We start from the raw sequence: 21,132 nt of genomic DNA, 5'->3' as shown, positions 1-21,132 counted from the left end.
ACCGGTGCCCCCCTGGGGCCCACGAAGCCCCGAGCCCCCGAAGCCCCCGCCTGTCTCCGGGATGTCCCCGGCCCCCACCTTTCCCCGCCCCGGTGCCCGCCCCTCGGCTCCCCCTCCCCCTCAGAGCGCGGCCCCGCGGCGCGGCCCCGGCGGCGGAGCATGGCGGGCGCGGGGGGCGCGGGGGGCGCGGGAGGAGCGGCCCCGGTGCCGGTGCCCCCCTGGTACCACCGGGACCTGAGCCGGGCGGCGGCCGAGGAGCAGCTGGCGCGGGCCGGGCGGGACGGCAGCTTCCTGGTGCGGGACAGCGAAAGCGTGGCGGGGGCCTACGCGCTCTGCCTGCTGTGAGTGGGGTACAGGCGGGGGGGTGCCGGGGGGACACCCACGCGGTACCGGCGGGGCATGGGGGGACATCCGGGAGCGGCCATCGGGGGTGACTGGAGGGGGTGCACCGGGAGGGGACCGGCGCGGGGCCGGGGGAGCTGCGGAGGCACGGGCAGGGTGTCGGGGGGAGGACCGGGGGCGACCATGGCTGAGCTGCAGGGGGGAGCTTGAGGGGGCCACCGGCGAGGTACCGCCGGAGCTTTGGGGGAATCCCGGGAGAAACGGGGCGGGGGTACCGGGGGAGATTCGGACGTAGGAGTGGAAGTCTTCGGGGCGGCCCCAGAGGGGCCTCGGGGACGGTCCGAGGAGAGCAGGGGGTCGGGAGGGCAGGCGGGGGTGGGCCCTGGGCGAGCAGAGGGGAGGATTTGGGGGAGCGCCCGCGAGGTAGCGGGGAGAACACTGAGGCGTCATGGTGGGGTCACTGTAGGGATTCGGGGGAGCTCTGTGGTACGCAGGGAGGGTGTCCAAGGAAGCGCTGGCACGGGACCGGGAAGAACAGTGAGAGAGGCACCGAGGGCGGGAGGGGGGCGCCAAGGAAGCACGGGCAGAGGAAGCAGTGGGGACCCCTGGAAGGGATCCAGGGTAGCACGCAGGGAGCATTGTTTGGGGGGGAACGCCAAGAGGGCAACAGACAGAGAGGGAAAGCCACCTGAGGGATACAGTGAACACGGGGGTCACCAGTACTGTGGGGGTTGCTAGCAATTTGGGCACAGGGAGGCTGGGACAGCTCTGGTCAGTGGGTGCTGGGGAGGCACAGACACGGGGAGACCTGGAGTTTCAGAAGGACACTGTCACTTCTGGGGTACAGGGCACCAGGGCAATGGCACCTGCTGTGGTCTGGGTGTCCCACAAGATTCTGGAGGGACTGGGAATCTCTGGGCAGTGGAGGGATATTGGGCTGGCTCCAGGGGGGCTGTGTCATCCACCCCTGCTACCATGGGGGTCTATGAGATGGGGGGCCTGGCACCTGCTGCACACTCTTAGGGTCCCTGAGCCTGCCCATGGCACTGGGGGTTCCCAGCTCCTGCCCTCATGTCTTGGGGTCCCCAACCTGGGAAGTGGCGACAGCTCTGTGCCCTTGAGTTGTGCCATGGAACTCCATGGCTTCCAGCTTGTGCCAGGTCACAGGTGAGGGCTGACAGCCCTGGGGGTCCTGAAGTGCCTTTGCCCAGTGGTACACCTGAGCACCCCACTATATCTGGGGCCTCTGGCACCTCGTTTTGCTGGGATGCTCCTGGGGCATGCCGCTGGCTCTGCTCGAGGCTGGCTACCTGTGCCAGCACCTGGACCTTGATGTGGTTGTGGGGTGGTGGTGAGGGCTCTTGAACTCAAAGCTTTTCTGTGCCCTGAGAGCCTGTGGGAGAATTGGGAGTGCACTGTGAGCTGGCCTGCCCTGGCCTGGGGTTGCTGTGTGCTAGTGCCACGTGCAGTTGCCAGGAATGCAGCCTCCATGGTGGCATGGTTGTCCGGTCCTGTGGATAGTGGCAAATGCAGTTTCCCAGCCATGGGGGCACAGTGGCAAATGCAGTTTCCCAGCCATGTGGGCTCTGGGCACTGGCTCCCCACCACAGAGCTGGGCTGGCAAGCAGCACTAGGCACAGCGCTGGGAGAGCTTGCAATTCCAGCACCTAATGGTGCCATGTGGCTGGAGGGAGGGCATTGTGGCACCAGTGTGGGTGACAGGGGGCTACAGACAGCATTGTGGTTTGGGTGCCTGGGTAAGGTGTGTCTGTCATTGATGTCTCTCACTGCTTGTTGAGGAGGTCATGGGTGCCACGTGGCTGGCCTGTGGGACTGGGACCACGCAGCATGGCAAAGCCTGTCGTGGGGATGCCAGGTTGGGAGGCTGCACTCCAATAAGGGCTATTGGGAGTCCCTGGTGCTGTGATCTCACCAGGCACCCCCACTGCCAGTGAGTGGGTGGACAGGGCTGTGGAGCCATTGGCCCCAGCTATTGCTGAGGCCCTAAAAATAGCTGCAGAATCAGGAGGAGGAAAGGGAACTGCAGCGGGATCCCGGCAGCATCGGCTTCCTTTAACCCTCCCACTGGTGTGCCATGGACTCTCTGGGCTGGATGTGGCACACCAGGACATTTCACTGTCATCTCTACATGGCACACTGGAGTGTCTCACCGTGGCACACCAGGGTATCACACTTATGGCCTCACTTGCTTATTGGGGCATCACTGGAGCTCACAGTGGTAGCATACAGCAGTGGCACCCCAGGGCATGATGACATTATTGGTTAGTGAGCAGTGCTAGTAGGGATAGTCCTGGTGTGGTGTCCCACAAGAGTGTGAGGGCTTGGAGCTTCCATCCTGGCTCACCGCCAGTTCACAGGGGACACCAGTGCCAGGGTGGTGCTGGTGGGCACACGATATCCCCCTTGCCAGGGTGCCCACATCCTGCTCTTGGTGAAGCAGGGCGGTAGGTGCCCCTCTGTGTGCCACAGAGCAGAGGGGATATGGGGTGCCCACTGTGCTGACAGGGTTGTAGCAGGGTGCTGTGCGTCAGAGCGACAGGGGAGTCCCGTAGCTCCCGCATAAAGGCTCTTTGTACCCAGCCCGGTGCTCTCTGGCCCCCCCTCCCCGTCACTGCTCACCAAAATAGCAGCCGACAGCTACAGCGGTGCGGGACTGGGCAGCCAGGGGGCCCTGCAGTCCCTTTCCGCAGTACCACCCCCTGTGCCGGGTGTCCCTCCAGCTCCCTGCCAGTTATCCGTAGAGAACCCCTTGATGTCCCCCACAGCTGAGGTTCCTCCTAAGGATCCTGCTCCTTGCCCCTCCAATCTGGAGTTCCACGTACTGGTGCTGTGCTGAGGTTCCTCTTGCACCCACATCACACCTCCAGTGGTGCTTCTGCTATGGAGACCCTAGTTGTGTGTGGGACTTCCCACAGAGACCCCTTATGCTACCCTCGTTTGAGGGTGTCTCTTTGTGCCTCCCCATCCTACCAGCTGGGATTCTCCCACACACTCCTTTGAGTCTGGCAGCCCCTAATCCCTTCACCCACCCTAGCAGGGTTTTCCATACAGCCCCCCCATAGTGGATTCCCATTTAGCCCCCATACCACTTGGAGAGCTCTCCATGGCCCCACCCTCACAATGACCCCTGACTGGGCATTGGGGCACCTGGGAAGACCCCAACGATGCTGGGGTAGGTCATACCTCCAGAGGAGGCAGGAGAAATGGGGTACCCGGCACTGCAGGGAACATGGTGGCATCAGGGGACCTGGTGCTCTGCGGTGGTGGCAGGGTAACCAGAGCTGTAGGGTGACACCAGGGGACCTGACAGTGGGGGATAGGACATGGGGGGCACAGCACCCTGTCCAGGGACGCAGCACAGCATGGGGGGATGGATGCTGCCTTGTCCCAGTCCTCCAGCCCCGTGTCAGGCTGCCACTGGGGCAGGGGATGCAGCAGCTGAGTGGCCCTGGTGTGGTGACAGCAGCCTCAATGCTCGTGGTGACCTCTGTGGCCAGAGGCCAGCTGAGGAGTCACGGTCCTTGCTCACAGCCCTGGAGTGGGGAGGTCTGGCAGTGCTGAGGCTCCCTGTCTCCTGGAGTCCCTGAAATGGGGAGGGCTTCCAGTCCTGCTCCTTGCACTCACTGATGTTTTCAGCCCATCTCTTAGCGCTGCCCATCACCCCCTGCCCCGGGATCATGTCCTTGGTTCCTGTCAGCTTCCACAGGAAAATAAATTGTTTCCTGGTGTCCTGGCTGCCAGCTCCTGCCTGCTCCTGCCAGCTCCTGCCTGTGCCGTGGGCTGGGGACAGTGCCTCTGGCACAGACAGGCAGTGCGGCAGGGGTGGCAGCACTGCCAAGGACATAGTGCTGTCAATTGTGGGGTCGGAGCACGCAGGGGAGTCTCTCTGGGGCTCCCAGCACCCATCCTGCAAGCAGTTTCCCCTGGGTTTTCCATAGGTTCCCTGTCAGCTCATTGCATTCCATGGGGAATAGTGGTATTGGAGCTCCTCACTGTTGGTGCTGGTGAAGTAGCGGTCTGACTGAATGAGTACTGGGCATCCCTTTGGGGCTGGCAGGGGCCGTGCAGGCAGGTGGGGGGACACCACCCAACCCCCAGCACCCTGATGCCCTCCCTGCTGCCACAGGTTCCAGAAACACGTCCACACCTACCGCATCCTGCCGGACGAGGAGGATTTCCTGGCCGTGCAGGTGGGCAGCGCGGGCATGGGACACCTCTGGCTCATGGGCACTGGGGGGTCTCCAGCTCAGCAGTGCTCAGTGCTGGCCTTGTGCTGGGCGTTTACCTGTCTCTCTGGCTGTGCTGAGTGGCTGTGCCGGGCTCAGCCCTGGCCCCGTGCCACGTGCGTGCCCGCCTGTGCCGGATGGCTTGGCTGTGCCTGTCTTGGCCGGCTGTGGCACTGGGTATTTTTAGAGCAACAGAACCCTCTTTGTGCTGGCCAGGCAGGCAGGAAAAGCTGCCCCTGGGAGGGAGGAGGCTGAGGGATGGCTGCTGCCTGCACCCTCGCTTCCCACCTACCAGCCCTGCAGACCCCGTTGCAATGGGCCCTGTTCCCCACTGTCGGGCTATGGGGTCAGCCCCCCCCCCTGCATGGGGGTCCCTGCATGGGGGTCCCTTCATGAGAACATCCCTGCATGGTGGCAGCTCTGCACGAGGGGATCCTCGCATGGTGTTATCCCTGCCTGGGGGTCCCTGCATGGTGGTATCCCTGCCTGGGGAGATTCCTGTCTGGGAACATCTCTGCATGGTGGCATCCCTGGATGGTGGGTTCCCTGCTTAGTGTTGTCTCCAGCTGGGGGGGTGCGGTGATGCTGGCTGCAGGTGCTGATGGTCCCGGTGTCCCAATGTCCCTGCAGACGTCGCAGGGGGTGCAGGTGCGGCGCTTCAAGACACTCAGCGAGCTGATTGCCCTGTACCTACAGCCCAACCAGGGGCTGGTCTGCACCCTACTCTTCCCTGTCGAGAGGGAGAAAGAGAAGGAGACCGTGGAGGACAGGGACTACTCGGGTATGGCAGGGTGACATGGGTGGGTGAATGGGGTCCTGAGACCCCTGGGGTGGTAGTAACTTGCCCCCTCATTGCTCAATTGCAGATGGAGAGGATGAGAAGCCGCCGTTGCCACCACGCTCCGGCTCCACCAGTTTCTCTGGCACCTCAGTGGGGCTCAGCCCCACTGGCCTGGGACCATGTGTGCCGGAGAGGCCAGTGGAGAGGTGAGGGTCTGCCTGTCTCCTGTCTGTCCCATGCTCCTCCCTGCTGGATCTCACCCCCTGGGTGCTCTCTCTGTAGCACCAATGGACTCAGTAGCATCTCTCATGAGTACCTGAAGGGCAGCTACACCCTGGATCTGGAGGCAGTGAAGGGAGGGGCCAACAGCCTCCCCCACCTCAACAAGACTCTTGTCACCTCCTGCAAACGGCTGCACAGGTGAGTGCTAGACACTGGGACAGATGAACAGATGGAAGGATGTATGTGCCACCCAGTGAGCCAGCTCCTCTTGCTTCACCAGTGAGGTGGACAAGGTGCTGGCAGGGCTGGAGATCCTCTCCAAGGTGTTTGACCAGCAGAGCTCCCCCATGGTCTCCAAGATCCTGCAACAGGTAAAGGGAATATGGGGACACAGCAGTGGCAGCCCCCCACCATTAACTGCACCCACAGACCCAACCATGGTACCATCCATAGGTGGTGGGAAAAACTGTGGAGAAACACCTACCATCCTACCCCATCCCAGACTGCCAGTGGGCTCTGCCACTTGGGGTGGGGGGACGCTCTGGGTGGGTCTGGGGTTCACAACCCAGTGCTGGGTTGTCCTGCTGGGGGTTCCAGACAGCAGGGCAGAGTGGAGAGCAGGAGCTGGAGAACCTGGTGCTGAAACTCTCTGTGCTGAAAGATTTCCTGTCCTCCATCGAGAAGAAGGTAAGGCTGGAGATGCAGGGGTGGATGGCCTGATGGGGGTGTTCTGAAGGGTCTGGATGAACTGGAGAGACTGTGGGGCTGAGGGCACTGGTGGGACTGGGGCAACTGGCAGAGATTGCTGGGCTGGTGGAGCTGGGGGTCTGGGGATGGGCTTGTGGGATTGAGGCACCAGTGGGACTGGGAAGGGCCAATGGAGCTGGCACTGGTAGGGCTGAGGGGGCTGGTGGCGCTTTGCTGACTGTGAGGGCTGGTGGGGCTTGGAAGATTGGTGGGACTGGATGGGTTGGTGGAGCTGGGGGACTGGTGGGCTCTCAGCTGACCCTGCTGGGGCTCTGGCAGGCACTGAAGGCCCTGCAGGAGATGAGCTCAGCCACACCCGCCACCCCCCCTCAACCCCTCTCCCGCAAGGCCAAGAGCATCCCAGTGCAGACCTTCGAGGTGAGCCCTACCCCCTGCCCTGCCCAGTTTTGGAGTTTTGAGGGGATTTCAGCGTCAGCTGAGTACCTCCAGTGTGACACTGAGGGCACAGATCCCTAGGTGTCTCTGGGGGAGGCCAGATGCCAGACGGGTGCTGGGGTGTCCCCTGTATTCTTCCTCATCCCAGTGTCCCCTGGCAGGTGAAGCTGGATATCACCCTGGGGGACCTGACCAAAATTGGAAAGTCACAGAAGTACACGCTGAGCGTGGATGTGGAGGGGGGTAAACTAGTGGTGCTGAAGAAGCAGAAGGACTCCCAGGAGGACTGGAACACCTTCACCCATGACAAGAGTGAGTGGGGAGGTTTCTGTGGGGGCCCCAGCACCCGTGGGACTGCCTTTGTGCTGGGGAGCATCCCTGTGAGGCTCAGTGGTGAGCTGGAAGCTGGGGGATTTCCTCATGCTGGGGGTGTCCCCATCCTTGGGGGTGCCCCAAAGCATGGTCTGGGGGGGGTCCAGCAACCAGCTAGCAGCCAGCACCCTCCCAGCTCTTGCCACTCCTCCTCAGTTCGGCAGCTGATCAAGTCACAGCGGGTGCAGAACAAGCTGGGCATCGTTTTTGAGAAGGAAAAGGATAAAACGCAACGGAAAGACTTTGTTTTTGTCAGTGCTCGGGTGGGTAATGTTCAGCTGGAGGCGGGCAGGGGACAAGGGGTCCCTTATAGGGATGGGGTGGGGCAGGATTTAACCCCTGGGCCCTGGTAGGGCTCCGGAACAGGCGCTGGGTACCGGTGCCTGGTGGCTGGGTGATGGCCCTGGGGTGGTCCCCCATGCCCAGAAGGTGCCAGCTTTGGCTGAGCCAAAGCAGGGGGGCGGGAGAGGGTTGTAGAGAGCCCCTCTACCCTCCAGTCACTGCCCCCTTCTGCAGAAGCGTGAGGCCTTCTGTCAGCTTCTGCAGCTGATGAAGAACAAGCATTCTCACCAGGATGAGCCTGACATGATCTCTGTCTTCATTGGCACCTGGAACATGGGTGAGCAAGGCCAGGGGCAGCCCTTGGTGGGGTGTCAAGGCCCTGGGCTCCCCCTAACTGTGCTGTCCCCCCTGCAGGCAGCGTTCCCCCCCCCAAGAACATCACTTCGTGGATCACCTCCAAGGGGTTGGGCAAGACCCTGGACGAGGTGACAATGGCCATACCACATGACATCTACGTCTTCGGCACCCAGGAGAATTCCCTGGGAGACAAGGAGTGGGTGGACTTTCTGCGCACCGTCCTCAAGGACTTCACAGAGGTTGAGTACCGCCCGGTAAGAACCAGGGGACCCTGGAGACCCTGGGGGCTGTGGGGTGCAGGCACTGGTGGGTGGTGGAGGTGTGTGATGCTCAGTGTCCCAGGGGTGGCTGTGCTCTGGCTCTGTGACACCGGCTGTTCTGAGGTGCTCTTGTGGTGCTGGGTAGCTGTGGGTGCTCCGGGTCTGCTGACACAAGGTATTTTGGGGTGGTCTCCTGGTGCTGGATAGCTGTGGATACTGATTGATGGTGGTGGGATTCCATGGGGAGCAGCCCTTGGTGGGAGAGGCTGGGATGAAGCAGTAATGAGGATTCCCTGTGGACACACCAGAGGGGCCCCCGTGGCCCCAGGGGGCCCCAGCACGTGCTGGCAGGGGGCTGAGGGTGCTGGCACCCACAGGTGGCCATGCAGTCCCTGTGGAACATCAAGGTGGTGGTGCTGGTGAAGCCAGAGCACGAGAACCGCATCAGCCATGTCAGCACCTCCAGCGTCAAGACAGGGATCGCCAACACCCTGGGTAGGGCCACAGCAGGGCACAGAGGGACATGGGGTGTGCACTGCACGGGGGGCAGTCTTGGGGTGTCTGCACTGTGGGGGGGGGGTCCTGTTGTTGCATGTGTTGCATGAGGAGAGGTCTTAGCATGTGTACCTTGCATGATGAGGAGTCCTGGTGTGTGGGCATTGCATGGGGAGGGTTCCCAGTGTTGCACAAGGAGGGGTCCTGACGTGTGGTGCATGTGGAGGGGTCTTGTTGATGCACGAGGAGGGGTCCCAGAGCACGGGTGTTTCACGAGGAGGGCTTTGTGTGCAGTGCACGGGGAAGGTTCTGGGAATCTTTGCGTTGCATGTGGAAGCCCTGGATAAGTGTGCTTTGCATGAGGGGGCTCTGGGGGCTGTGTTTCATGAGGAGGCCTCTCAGCGTATGTGCCCACGCTGGCTGGCCAGGTGGGGACTGTGCCCCATCACCGTGGTAGAATCAGGGGTTGCCTGATCCCATCCCATGTCCCCAATTCCTCACAGGGAACAAGGGCGCTGTGGGTGTCTCCTTCATGTTCAATGGCACCTCCTTTGGCTTTGTCAACTGCCACCTCACCTCTGGCAATGAGAAGACGGCACGGTGAGCACCCCCACTCTGGGCTGGGCCAGGACAGGGCTGTCACCCCTGTCCTCATGTCTGTGACAGTCTGTCCCTGTGTCCCCTGCTTCAGGAGGAACCAGAACTACCTGGACATCCTGCGCCTGCTCTCACTGGGGGATAAGCAGCTGAGCTCCTTTGACATCTCTCTTCGCTTCACCCACCTCTTCTGGTTTGGGGACCTCAATTACCGCCTAGACATGGACATCCAGGTCAGGGGAAGGGGTGGGTGGGGGTGGGAAGGCAGGTGGGAGTGTCAGGGTCCCCCTCCCAGCCCAGCCCAGTGCCAATGCCTTTGTCCCCACAGGAGATCCTCAACTACATCAGCCGCAAGGAGCTGGAGCCGCTGCTGAAGGTGGATCAACTCAATCTGGAGAAGGAGAAGCACAAGGTGTTCCTGCGTTTTGGTGAGGACTGGGGGGCTCCAGGAGGGTCTGGTGCTGCAGCCCCTGCTGTCAGGACTGTCCTGACCCACTGCTGTCCCTGCAGGTGAGGAGGAGATCACCTTCCCCCCAACCTACCGCTATGAGCGGGGCTCCCGGGACACCTATGTCTGGCACAAGCAGAAGCCCACAGGGGTAAGTGCTAGGGTAGGGGGAGTTGGGGGAGTGGAGGACACCCCAATCTGAATCCCCACCCACTCCCCACTCCTGCCAGGTGCGTACCAACGTGCCGTCCTGGTGTGACCGCATCCTCTGGAAGTCCTACCCCGAGACTCATGTCAACTGCAATGCTTATGGTGAGCAGTATAACCACCCGCAGCGCTCTCATCCCTGTTTTGGGGATGGTCCCTCCCTCCATCCTAATTTCTTCCTCATTCCCACTGGCTGCAGGGTGCACAGATGACATTGTCACCAGTGACCACTCACCCGTCTTCGGTTCCTTTGAAGTGGGAGTGACGTCCCAGTTCGTTTCCAAAAAAGGTGCCTATGCCCTAAGGGATACCTTGCTGTCCCCTGCCCCTCTGTGGTCCAGCCTCTCCCTCTAAATGGAGAGGCCTCAGGGGGATTCCAATGCCTTGCCTCTCCATGGAGGGCTCTCCAAGTCCTCAGAGCAGGCATACATAGAGTTTGAGAGCATAGAAGCCATCGTGAAGACCTCCAGTCGCACCAAGTTTTTCATTGAGTTCTATTCTACCTGCCTGGAAGGTGAGGACTGGAATGGCAGTGGGGGTTCCCAGAGGGCTTGAGGGGGGTCCCAGGAAGCTCATGGCATCCTGGAAGGCTAAAGGATTGATGCCATGTCCTGCTACCACCACAGAGTTCAAGAAAAGCTTCGAGAACGACAGCCAGAGCAGTGACAACATCAACTTCCTCAAGGTTCAGTGGTCATCCCGGCAGCTGCCCACGGTGAGGAGGGGCTGGGGGCAGGCAGGGTGGGTGCTGGGGGAGGCTGCAGACAGGAGACCCCCGCTCAGTGCCAGCACCCCCTTCTCTCGGCCACAGCTGAAGCCCATCCTCTCTGAGATTGAGTACCTGCAGGACCAGCACCTCTTGCTCACCGTCAAATCCCTTGATGGTTATGAGTCCTACGGTGAGTGTCCACTCCAGCACCATGCCAGCACCGGGGGGTGCGTGGGGTGCAGACCCCCAACCTCTCCCACTGTCACCCTCAGGGGAGTGTGTCATTGCCCTGAAGTCCATGATTGGCAGCACAGCACAGCAGTTCCTCACCTACCTGTCCCACCGCGGTGAGGAGACCGGCAATATCCGTGGCTCCATGAAGGTCTGGGTACCCACGGAGCGCCTGGGCACCCGCGAGAGGCTCTATGGTGAGCACCCCTCACCCAAGGGGCGATGGTGGGGAGAGGACTCCACCACTGAGCCCTTGTTCCCTGGCAGAGTGGATCAGCATCGATAAGGATGAGACGACAGCCAGCAAAGGGAAGGTGCTGCTAGCTGCCAGGGCCACCCAGGACAATGCCAAGTATGGGGGACAGGGGTTGGCAGGGTGGGGGGCATTGGTTCCTGGGGGTTGGGAGGCCTGAGGGATTCACCTGAGCACAGGTATTGCTTAAAGTATCGCTCTAGGTTGGTGTGTGGGATGTGATTGGGGACAGTCCTGATGCCAGTTTTGTGCCACACAGGGCAGGGATGGGGCTCTGAGCCTCCAAATGTAGCTCTGGCTGTGTTTTGGTGGCTGAACCTCGTCCTAGAGGGCAGAGCTCCATCCTGGGGATCTGAGCCCTGATCTGGGCTGCTGAGACCCATTGCATGGGGTCTGAACCTTGTCTGGGTGATCTGAGCCCTGTCCTGGGGGTCTGAACCCCGTTGTGGACCGTTCAAGCCCCATGAGACACCCAACTCCTCCTGTTGCCAGGTCTGTGGGGCGGAAGCCCACCGGTGCTGAGCCCCCCACCACCATCCAGGCGAAGCTCCCGGAGGAGCCCGAGAAGAGCAGCACCACAGCAGCACCGCGTCCCCCAGCCCCACACCGCAGCACCCCAAGGGATGAGGCCACCCCAAGCCGGTGAGGGAGTGTGGGCAGGGCTGGGGAGGGGCATTGCTCTAGGGGTGCCACGCTCAACCTTGTCCCCATAGGTCCAAGGCGGAGGCAGTGCCAGAGCTCTCTGGGGGTCCCCTGAAGAACAGCTTCAACAACCCAGCATACTACGTGCTGGAGGGGGTCCCCCACCAGCTGCTGGTGCCAGGGGACCCCGGCAAGCCCCCCAAGGCCAAGGTGCAGCTGGCAGTGCCAGAGCGCTGCCAGTGCCCCTCGGCATGCTGTGGTGGCGAGAGTGATGAGGAAGAGGACCTCGGCACCCTGAACCTGCCACCGCCAGATTTCCCCCCGCCGCCGCTGCCGCGGGAGCTGGAGCTCCCCACAAACACCTTCTTGGGCACCCCCAAGGAGCTGCTGGCATCCAGCGGGTGTGAGGACCCCAAATCCCACCCTGCTGCCTTCGGAGAGACTCCCCTGCCCAAGCTGCACCCCCGGCCAGCCCCAGCCGCCAGGGCTGGATTTGGGATGGAGGGGGCTGGTGGGATGCCTGTTCCCGGGGGGCTACCTGCAGTTGGGGGAGTGCCCGCTCCTGGGGGCCTGCCGGGAGGGCTGCTGGATGACCGCTCCTGCTCGGTGCTGCAGATGGCCAAGACACTGAGTGAGGTGGACTACGGGGGTGGGAAGGGGAGGGTGGTCCCCCCACCACAGCTGCTGGCCAAGGGGGCGTTGCCTCCCCGCTGCCTGCACCCTGACTATGGCCGCCCCCTTGCCTTCCCTCCCCACTCCATCCAGGAGAGCATCCAGGAGGACCTGGCTGAGGAGGTGGGTGACACAGGGTGGGTGGGGGTCCTCAGCACGTCAGCTGGGGCTCCCTTTGGGATGCCCAGTGGTGCTGAGGCTGTTGGGGTGCAGGCGCTGGGCCGTGGCGTGGGCACCGTGCCCGGTGTGGGCGAGTGGCTGCGGGCGCTGGGGCTGGAGCGGTACGAGGAGGGGCTGGTGCGCAATGGCTGGGACGACCTGGAGTTCCTCAGGTGAGCAGCCCCCCAGAGTGATGGGCAGGGACCCCCATCCACTCCCACTACCAGCCTGGCCAGCCCCAGTGAGTCCATGTTGTCCCCAGGGGGCCACAGTGATGCCTGGGTTCTGGGGAGGTCTGATGGGGTGCTGCCCTTGATGGTCCCCGCTATCTCTGGGGGTTCCCCACTGCCATCTTCGGGTCTCCACTTCCCCTGGGAGTCCCCACTGCCCCTGGAGGGCTCCATGGCCCCCAAAGGTTCTGTGCTGCCCTCGGGCAGACATTGCTCTCAGGGATCCCAGCTGCCCCTGGGTGTCCCCACTGCTCCCACGTGCCCTTTGCCTTTCGGGATCCCCACTGCCCCCTGAGGGTCACAAAACCCCACAGCAGGGACAGGATGGAGCCTGGGTGTGCGCCCAGCAACTTTGGTGGGGGCTCTAGCACCCCCATGTGGGGACCCCACCCGAGTCTGGGGTGCCCCTCAGGGTCAAAGAGCCCCATATTTGTGCTTCATTCCCAGTGACATCACAGAGGAGGACCTCGAGGAGGCTGGAGTGCTGGAGCCTGGCCACAAGCGCGTCCTTCTGGAGAGCCTCCAGCTCCGCAAGTAGCTGCCACCGCACATCCAGCATCCCGTGCTTCCCGTGGCCCAGCATCCCAGATTCTGCAGCCCTGCGTCTCAGACCTTGCAGTAGTGTGTCCTGTGGCCCAGCATCCTGCATCCCACAGATGTACATCCTGGATCCCATGGCTGTGCATTCTGTATCCTGCTGCCACGTATCCTGGAGCCCTGTGGCCCTGCATCCTGCAGCTGAGCATCCCCGATCCTGTGGCCATGCATCCCAGATCCCTCAGATCCTGTGGCCGTGTGTCCGCAGCCCAGCATCCTGTGACCCCGTATCCTGGGTCCTATGGATGTGCATCCCAGATCCTGCAGCTGTGCATCCTGCAGCTGAGGATCCTTCATCCCACAGTCCTACATCCTGCATCCATTCATCCCACCATCACCAGCAGCAAATTGGAACCCCATGACCTCCACAGCCCACCCCACACCCTGGATGCAGGGCAATGGGGTAGGAAGGGGCAGTGGGGGAACAGGGGGGTGGTGGGTCCCGGTCAGATAATTTCACATGAGGATCCCTACAGGGTGCCCTCACATTTAAGTTATTTTTTTTTATTTATTGGGAGAAGGAATGGGGGAAGAGGTGTTTGGGGGTAACCTGGCTCCCTGGTTGGGATCCTGGCTCCCCCCCATGACCCCTCACAGCTAGGAGGAGGAGGCTATGAGCAAAGTCATGTCTCGACCCAAGTGCCTTCATGATGCTCTGGGGTGGGATGGGATGGGATGGGATGGGATGGGATGGGATGGGATGGGATGGGATGGGATGGGATGGGATGGGATGGGATGGGATGGGATGGGATAGCTCAGCCAGCCCCCATAGACAACACTAAGCCCAGCTCAGGGTCCCTATCCCCAACTCTAAGGATCCTGTCCCCACCCTGAAGGTCCCATCCCCACTGTGAGGGTTCCTGTCTCCACCCTGGGCATCCCTGTCCCCACCCCAGGGCACCTGTCCCCCTCAGGGTCCCTGTCCTGAAGATGGATGTCCCCTTCCCACCCTGGAAGATCCCCATCCCCACCCAGGGAGTGCCTGTCACCATGCCTGGGGGCCCCATCCCCTTGCTGTAGGCCTCTCTCCCAGCTCCAGAGGATCCTGTTCCCACCCTGGACCTCGTATCTGCACACCAGGGGTTCTACCCCCACTCTGATGATCCCCATCCGTGCTCTGGATGTGCTGTCCCCACCCCTGGGGGTTCCTGTCCCCACCCCACGGGTCCCTGTCCCCATCTCTGAGGGTTCCATCTCCACCCCAGGTACCCATGTCTCCACCACAGGAGTCCCTGTCACCATTCCTGGGGGTCCCATCCCCACTATGGTGGTTCCTGTTCCCACCCTGGAGGTGCTTTCCCCCCCTCGGGGGTGCTGTCCTCATTCCCAGGGGTCCCCATCCCACCCAGAGGTTCCATCCCCAGGGGTCCTATTGTCCCCATACTGGGGATTCCGTCCCTACCCCCGGAGTCCCTGTCCCCACCATGGGGTCCCATTCCCATGTGGCAGGGTCCCCATCCCCACTCTGGGAGTGCCTGTCCCCATGCTGGGGGTCCCGTCCCCAGCTGGGGAATCCTGTCACAGCAGAGCCAGATCAGTGCCTTCCCCCAGAGCCCAGCCCACACCAGCAGTGCCTCCGGGGCAGATCCCCCACTCCCAGCCAGTTTGCCCATTAGGCACTTGCTGGGTCTGTCCCCCCATGGGGGTTTGTGTTGCCCTTGGGGACAGCAGGGCTGGCAGCCGGGTCTCCTTGTGGGTGCTCAGCCCCCAGCCTTGCCAAGTGTCCTTCCTGGAGGGTCCCCAGGGTGGGTGTCCCCAGGACAGAGGTGCTCCCACTGTGCTCTCCTCACTGGGATGCTCCCTCCAGGCTCTCCCTGTCCTCAGGGGGGATGGGGGTGATGCTACCCCCAGACCCCCAACCCCTCACTCCGGCTGAGATGAAGGATGGGCCAGGTGCCCCTGGCATACCCCAACATCCCCCTTCTGTTACTGGGGGGGGATGAACTCCCCCCCACTAAACCCCCAGCTCCTGTGTTTGGAGGTGTTTGGTAAACCTGGAGTGATTTTTATCACGTTCATGCAATGGGTGTGGTGGAGCTCTCAGCGTGGCGAGGTGGGGAAGGGTCTGGGGAGGGGTGCAAGGTGGGAACCCGGGGGAAGAACTGGGTCCCAGCATAATCTGTGACCCCTCCAAGCTGGCTGTACTGGTCCCAGCAAGGTGGGGACCAGATCCCTTGTCCCCTTCTTGCCCATCTTGGGTACCTCAGACCACTCCCCCAACAGCCTGGCATGCTCCTTATCACCAAGACCTTCTTCATCATCACCGCCCAAAGGCCCCTAGAGGCCAGGGGGGCTGTGTGGGGCACCCCTCTCCTCACTCCACTTGAGGGGGCTTCCCATGGGGTGCCCCTTCAGCATCCTACAGCTGCTTGAGGTCTTTAAATGGGGGCCACCCAAAATAATCCCTAAGGTGCTGGAGGTCTGTGGCATCACCTGGGGGGTTCTGGTGGGTTTCAGAGGGTCCAGGGGTGGGGACCATGCAGCCCCCCCCCTCCCCTGCAACCCCTGGTGAGGGTGGGGTGCAACAGGGGCTGAGGGCCAGCAGCAGTGTCAATAAATTAAGTTTAATTTGGATTAGTGGCATTTGCAAACATGGGTAATAAATTACAGAATGGTTAAAAAAAAAACGAAAGAAAAGTGGGGAACCAACCCACCTCGAGGGTGCTGGGAGGGATACAGGGGGAACAGGGATCCATGGATGGGCTGCCAGCATCCTCACCATGCCATGAAACCCACCAGCACAGCAGCACGGGTGTCGTGGGTGGCTGGGCACGACCAGCACCCACGGGAACTCTTGGGGAGGTCACGGGGGTGTGCGGGGGTCCCACTGCACCCGTGCCAGTTTCAGTGGGAGCACCCACCCTGCTGCGGGCAAGGGGTCGTGGCTACTCCGAGCCATCCCACTGGCTGCGCCAGGGGTCCGTTCCACAGCCAGGGGTCCATCCCGCAGCACCCACTCCGAGGGGGCCACCTCACTCCCAGCAGCTCTGGCGCCCTGTCCCCGCTGGCAGCGCCTGCAGCAATGCAGGCGAGCGCTGAACCTCCCAGCGCCGCATTTACTGCCCACAGTCTTCGGGGCTGGGGATGGGTGTCTGCTTTTCTGCCGGAGCGGAATCCATGTCAGCAGGCGGGATCTGGGGGAAATCAACTCCTCCCCGCACCAAGGGGCGTCTCCGTAGCGAACTGCCCGGCACTGCCCAGCCCATGGAGCCCAGAGGCCCGCCCATAAAGTGCTTCCTCGCCCCCAGCCCAGCGGCACAGACCATGGAAGGGGGCGTCTCCTGGGGCGATGCTGGAGCACCCGCAGTGCTGTGGGGAGCCCCACATCTGCCCCCACCCCTGGAGTGCAGGGGGAGCCCCCAGACCCGAAGGCTCTGCCAGGGCCACGCTGGCTGAGCACGGGGGTGGTGTCCCCGCCTTGCACCCCCATGGTCCCACAGCACCCACGGGTGTCGCTGGGAGCTGCCCCCACTCCGGGTCAGCCCCATCAGCGCAGGGTCCGGGAGGTGGCAGGGGGCGGTCCCTGCTCCCTCTCCCCGTTTGCTGAAGCGTCGTGGCTGGCTCCGTGGTGGGGGCGGTGGGTGGAGGGTGCAGGATGGGGGCCGAGGGGGGTTCTGGGGCAGCCGGATCCGGTGATTTAGCGATCAGAAGAGGTTTGTCTTGATGCCGTTTGGTTTCCGATGGAAGGAGGAGAGGACACCGGAGAAGGGTCCCGGCACAGCCTCGGTGGGCTGCCAGGCCTTCAGCAGCTCGGCCGTGTTGGGGGCACCGCTGCCGCCCCCCACCCCTGCCCAGAGGGGTGCCTTGAGGGGCTGGGGGGCATGGCCGGGTCCCAGGGGTGCCCCCGTGCCGGGGCTGGGGCTCAGGCTGCCGCCGGGGCTGCCGATGGCAGCGGCAGGCAGGGACGCCGTGCTGTCTGGAGTCGGGCTGCAGTTGGATTCCTTGGATTCGTCGTCTTCTGAGGAAGAGCGTGGCTCCGATTTCTTCCCGGTGCTGCCGGTGCCGCTGGCCCCCTTGGCATTGGCCGCGCGCTCCTGCTTGCGGAATTTGGCTCGACGGTTCTGGAACCACACCTGGAGGGGGATGGAGGGGGTGGGAGCACCCCTTGCCACGGTCCCTGAGGCTTCGGGGTGCCTGTGGGGGCAGGCAGCCCTCCCAGGCTCCGCGGTGGGCTTCACAACCCTCCATTCCCTCGGGGGAAATGTCTTCCACATCACCAGAGGGATCCATGTATCCACAGTAATGTAGATTTGTGAGGCTGACGCCAGGCGCTGCTGGCTTGTGCTCCGGTGTTGGCAGGGGAGGGAAATGGGGAGGGGACATCATCACACTGCACCCACACCTGCCCCTGGTGCGGCCAGAGCCCACCCCGGAGCCTACAGCTCCCGGCTCCCCGTGGTGCCAACAGGGGGGTCCATATTTCACTCACCATCCCCCCTAGAGGGATGCGGCCAGGACCCCCATTCCTACGGGTCCCTACATTCCTATGGGGACAGATGTTCTCACAAAGGGGTGAATGCACTCACTGAGGGGGTCTGAAACCACAAAGGGGGGGGTACTCACTGACACGGGGGGGATCCCACACAGAAGGACCCCACAAAGACGGGTCTGCATTGACACAGGGTGTCTGCACTCACTGAGGAGGATCTGCACCCACACGGAGGGTCTTTGTCTCTCCTGACTCCCCCAGGAGAAATATGCACTGACACAGGGGAATCTGCACCCACAGAGGGCCACTCTCTGTCCTTCTTGGACTCTCACCAACCTCAAGGTGTTTGGGACTGCACAAATCATTAATGACGGAGACGGTGCTGTGGCATGAACTGATGCCTGCACTCTGCAGGGAGTCAGGCTGTCCCCCCGAGCTCACACCAGAGCAAGGCTGTGACAACAGTGTGTCCCCTCGACTGCGGCAGTGCCAAGGCCAAGTCCCTTCCTGCCGCCCCTGCCAATGCAGGGAGCAGAGCAGCAGCGTCCCATGGTCAGGGTCCCTGCTCCACTGGGATTAGAGCCTTCCACCCCCATCCGCAGCTCCCCAGCCCCTCCTCCCTCCCCGGAGCTGACCTGCACCCGTGCCTCGGTGAGGTCGATCTTGAGGGCCAGCTCCTCGCGGGTGTAGATGTCGGGGTAGTGAGTCTCGGCAAAGACCCGCTCCAGCTCCTTCAGCTGGGAGCTGGTGAATGTCGTCCGGATCCGCCGCTGCTTCCGCTTCTCGTTGATCCCCGACGGGTCCGAGAAGAATTTGTAGGGAACTGGGAGGGAAACGGGGAGTCAATACAGCCCGTACAACGGGAGGGCTGTGGTGGGCACTGGGGGGACACCAGGGCAGGGATGGATCAGGCAGGGATGAACCAGGAAGGGATGGATCGAGAAGGGATGGACTGGGCAGGGAACACTGGCCAGGGATAAATTAACCGGGAAGGGTGAACTGGGTAGGGGTGAACCGGGAAGGGAAGGAAAGGGCAGGGAAGGATTGGGCAAGGATCGCATAGGAAGAAATAGACGGGGAATACATAAACGGGCAGGGGGATGCACTGGGCAGAGGAATCGGCAAAGGACAGATGAACCAGGAAGGACAAACTGGGCTGCGGTGAACCGAGAAGGGGTAGACCGGGCAGGATGAATCAGGGCAGGACCCCGCGGGCTGGGCGGGAAGGACGAGGGCAGGGCTGGATCGCTGCCTCCCGCTGCACTCCCGGCCCCGTTCGTTCGTTCGTTAGGCGGGACGCGGAGCCCCGGGGCCCGAGCAGGGCTGGCGGGGCAATGCGGTGCCGGTGCCGATGGGGCGGGCGGTACCGACCGGCAGCTCCTTCGTTGTCGGCGCAACCACACGCAGCGCCTCCGCGGTGGCAACGAATGCGGAGCGGGGAGTGGGTTTCCAGCGGTGAGGACCTTCCCCAGCCCCGTTCTGGGGCCGCCACAGCTCCAGGGATCCCCAGGGATCCGCAGCCGTGCTTGGGAGGGCTCATCCCCATCGGTGGTGGCGAGCGGGGAGAACCGGGAAGAGGGACGGTAGGGACCGAGCCAGGCAGGGCCAGCCCGGGCTTCGAGCACCGGCAGCACCGGGAACCGGTGGGACCGAGCACCAGTAGTGCCAGGAATCCATAGCACCGGGAATCGATGTCATGGGGAACTGACCGCACCGAGGACCGACAGCAGCCGTTACCGACGGCATCGAGCATGAAATGCCCAGCACCGGCGGCAACGGGAACGGGCAGCACTGGGCACCAGCGGCAGCGCGCAGTGGCGGTACCGAGCACCGACAGTACCGGGAACGGGCACCGGCAGGAACGGGCACCGGCGGCACAGGGAACAGACAGTTCCCGGAACCGGCGGCATCGGGCACTAACGGTGTTGGGCACTGGGGTCACTGGGAACCGATGATATCGGTCGCCAACGGTGCCTGGAACGGATGGTTACGAATACTGACAGTGCCGGACACCAGCGGCACCGGGAACGGACAATAACGGGCACTGTCGGCACCGGGAACAGACGGTATCGGCGCCGACAGCACCGAGCACTGACGGTACTGGACAACAACGAGACCGGGAATTGATGGGGTCGGGCACCGGCGCTACCGGGAACCGGCAGTGATGGGCACCGTCGGCATCGAGTTCTGACAGCACAGGGCAGCGGCGGCTCCGGGAGCCCACAGCACCGGGCACAGACGGCATCGAACACCGACGGTACAGGAGACCGACGGCTCTGGTAACCGATGGCACCGAGCCCTGACATCCCCGGCAGCCGCCGATCCCGAGCCCCGGTGGCCCCGTCCCCCGCCAGTTCCGATCCCGGCCAGCCCCGACGGCGCGGCCGCTCCCTCACGCCCGTCCAGGGGCTGCCCCCGGCGACTCCCGGCCGGTCGGGGGTCCCCGTCCCTTACCTGCCGAGTAGGGCGAGGGCTGGTGGTCGCGGAGGGCACCCAGGGCGCAGCTGGCGGAGGCGAGGGGGGCGCAGGCGGGCGCAGGCCCGAAGCCCCCCCGCATGGGGCTGTACTGGAAGGAGCCCGCTTGGCTGCAGGGGCTGAACTCGTAGCTCGCCTCCATGGCGGCCACGCAGGACTCGTAGGAGTTGAGGTAGGAGTAGTCCATGGCGAGCCCGGTGCGGCCCCGGCTGCCGCCCGCCCGTCCCCGCCGCCTCCTGCCCGCCGGGCCCCCGCCCGCCCCCGCCACCGCCGCCGCCCCGGCCCGTTAATATACCGGCGGGGGGAGCGCGGACAAAGGCTGCGCTCGCCGGGGGCTTTTGCATGACAATATCTCCCGGGGACGGCGGGAGCGGGCGGAGCCGACACCCCCCTCCCCTCAGACCCCCGCCCCCCTTAACCCTTCGTGGGCGCACGCACCCCCCGCCTCGGACCGACTCCGGCAGCCGCTACTTCGGGGCTGGGGGTGGGGGGACAGCGGCCCCTGCGCACCCCCCGGGAGCAACACTCGGCGGGCCTGCTCTGGGACCAGTGCTTGGATCTTCCCCCCGTGTCCCCATCCTTCTGTATCATCCCTGTCCCCAACGCCATCGCCATCCTATCCCCATCCTCACACCATCCCATCCTCACCCCATCCCACCCCATCCCATCCCATCCCATCCCATCCCATCCCATCCCATCCCATCCCATCCCATCCCATCCCATCCCATCCCATCCCATCCCATCCCATCCCATCCCATCCCATCCCATCCCATCCCATCCCTCGATCTTGTCCCTGTGCTCATCCTTATCCCATCCTGTGTGCGTCTCCATCCTGACCCCCATCTCCCTCCCTGTTGCCATGCCGTGCCATGCCATGCCTCTGGGGCTGAGCATTCCAGGGGCAGGAGGGCAAACAACGCCACCACGCCCTATCCCTGGGTGCCCTCCGCCGTCCCTGGGTGCGGGGGGAAGCAGGCGGCTT

General features: G+C 63.3%; 2 protein-coding genes across 6 annotated transcripts; one reads left to right on the top strand and one right to left on the bottom strand.

Annotated features, from left to right (window-relative positions):
- The first annotated feature begins 142 nt into the window (after positions 1-142).
- INPPL1 (inositol polyphosphate phosphatase like 1) lies at positions 143-15,820 on the top strand. Of its 5 annotated transcripts, XM_059873714.1 has the most exons (29): positions 144-341; positions 4,490-4,553; positions 5,220-5,370; positions 5,456-5,576; positions 5,653-5,790; positions 5,855-5,963; positions 6,190-6,279; positions 6,619-6,717; positions 6,897-7,047; positions 7,264-7,370; positions 7,624-7,726; positions 7,804-8,000; positions 8,384-8,501; positions 9,005-9,101; positions 9,193-9,331; positions 9,427-9,526; positions 9,609-9,697; positions 9,777-9,858; positions 9,953-10,042; positions 10,154-10,267; positions 10,380-10,468; positions 10,565-10,652; positions 10,735-10,890; positions 10,961-11,045; positions 11,439-11,588; positions 11,660-12,224; positions 12,354-12,383; positions 12,474-12,592; positions 13,097-15,820. In XM_059873714.1, exons 1-29 carry the CDS (start codon positions 160-162, stop codon positions 13,185-13,187), a joined length of 3,714 nt encoding a protein of 1,237 aa, XP_059729697.1. In that variant the 5' UTR covers positions 144-159; the 3' UTR covers positions 13,188-15,820. The 5 variants fall into 5 exon arrangements, with proteins under 5 accessions (XP_059729688.1, XP_059729657.1, XP_059729697.1 ...); XM_059873705.1 differs by having other exon boundaries at positions 143-341; positions 12,354-12,592; XM_059873695.1 differs by having other exon boundaries at positions 11,660-12,383.
- PHOX2A (paired like homeobox 2A) lies at positions 15,795-20,386 on the bottom strand. Its single transcript, XM_059873727.1, has 3 exons — positions 20,130-20,386; positions 18,311-18,498; positions 15,795-17,319 (listed from the first exon to the last, which is right to left on the bottom strand). Exons 1-3 carry the CDS (start codon positions 20,335-20,337, stop codon positions 16,891-16,893), a joined length of 825 nt encoding a protein of 274 aa, XP_059729710.1. The 5' UTR covers positions 20,338-20,386; the 3' UTR covers positions 15,795-16,890.
- Between the last annotated feature and the right edge of the window lie 746 nt (positions 20,387-21,132).

This window comes from Haemorhous mexicanus, chromosome 2 (assembly GCF_027477595.1).
Source record: "Haemorhous mexicanus isolate bHaeMex1 chromosome 2, bHaeMex1.pri, whole genome shotgun sequence".
Lineage (NCBI taxonomy): Eukaryota > Metazoa > Chordata > Aves > Passeriformes > Fringillidae > Haemorhous > Haemorhous mexicanus.
The sequence above is the reverse complement of the archived record's forward strand: the minus strand, read 5'-3'. Positions and strand labels throughout refer to the sequence as shown.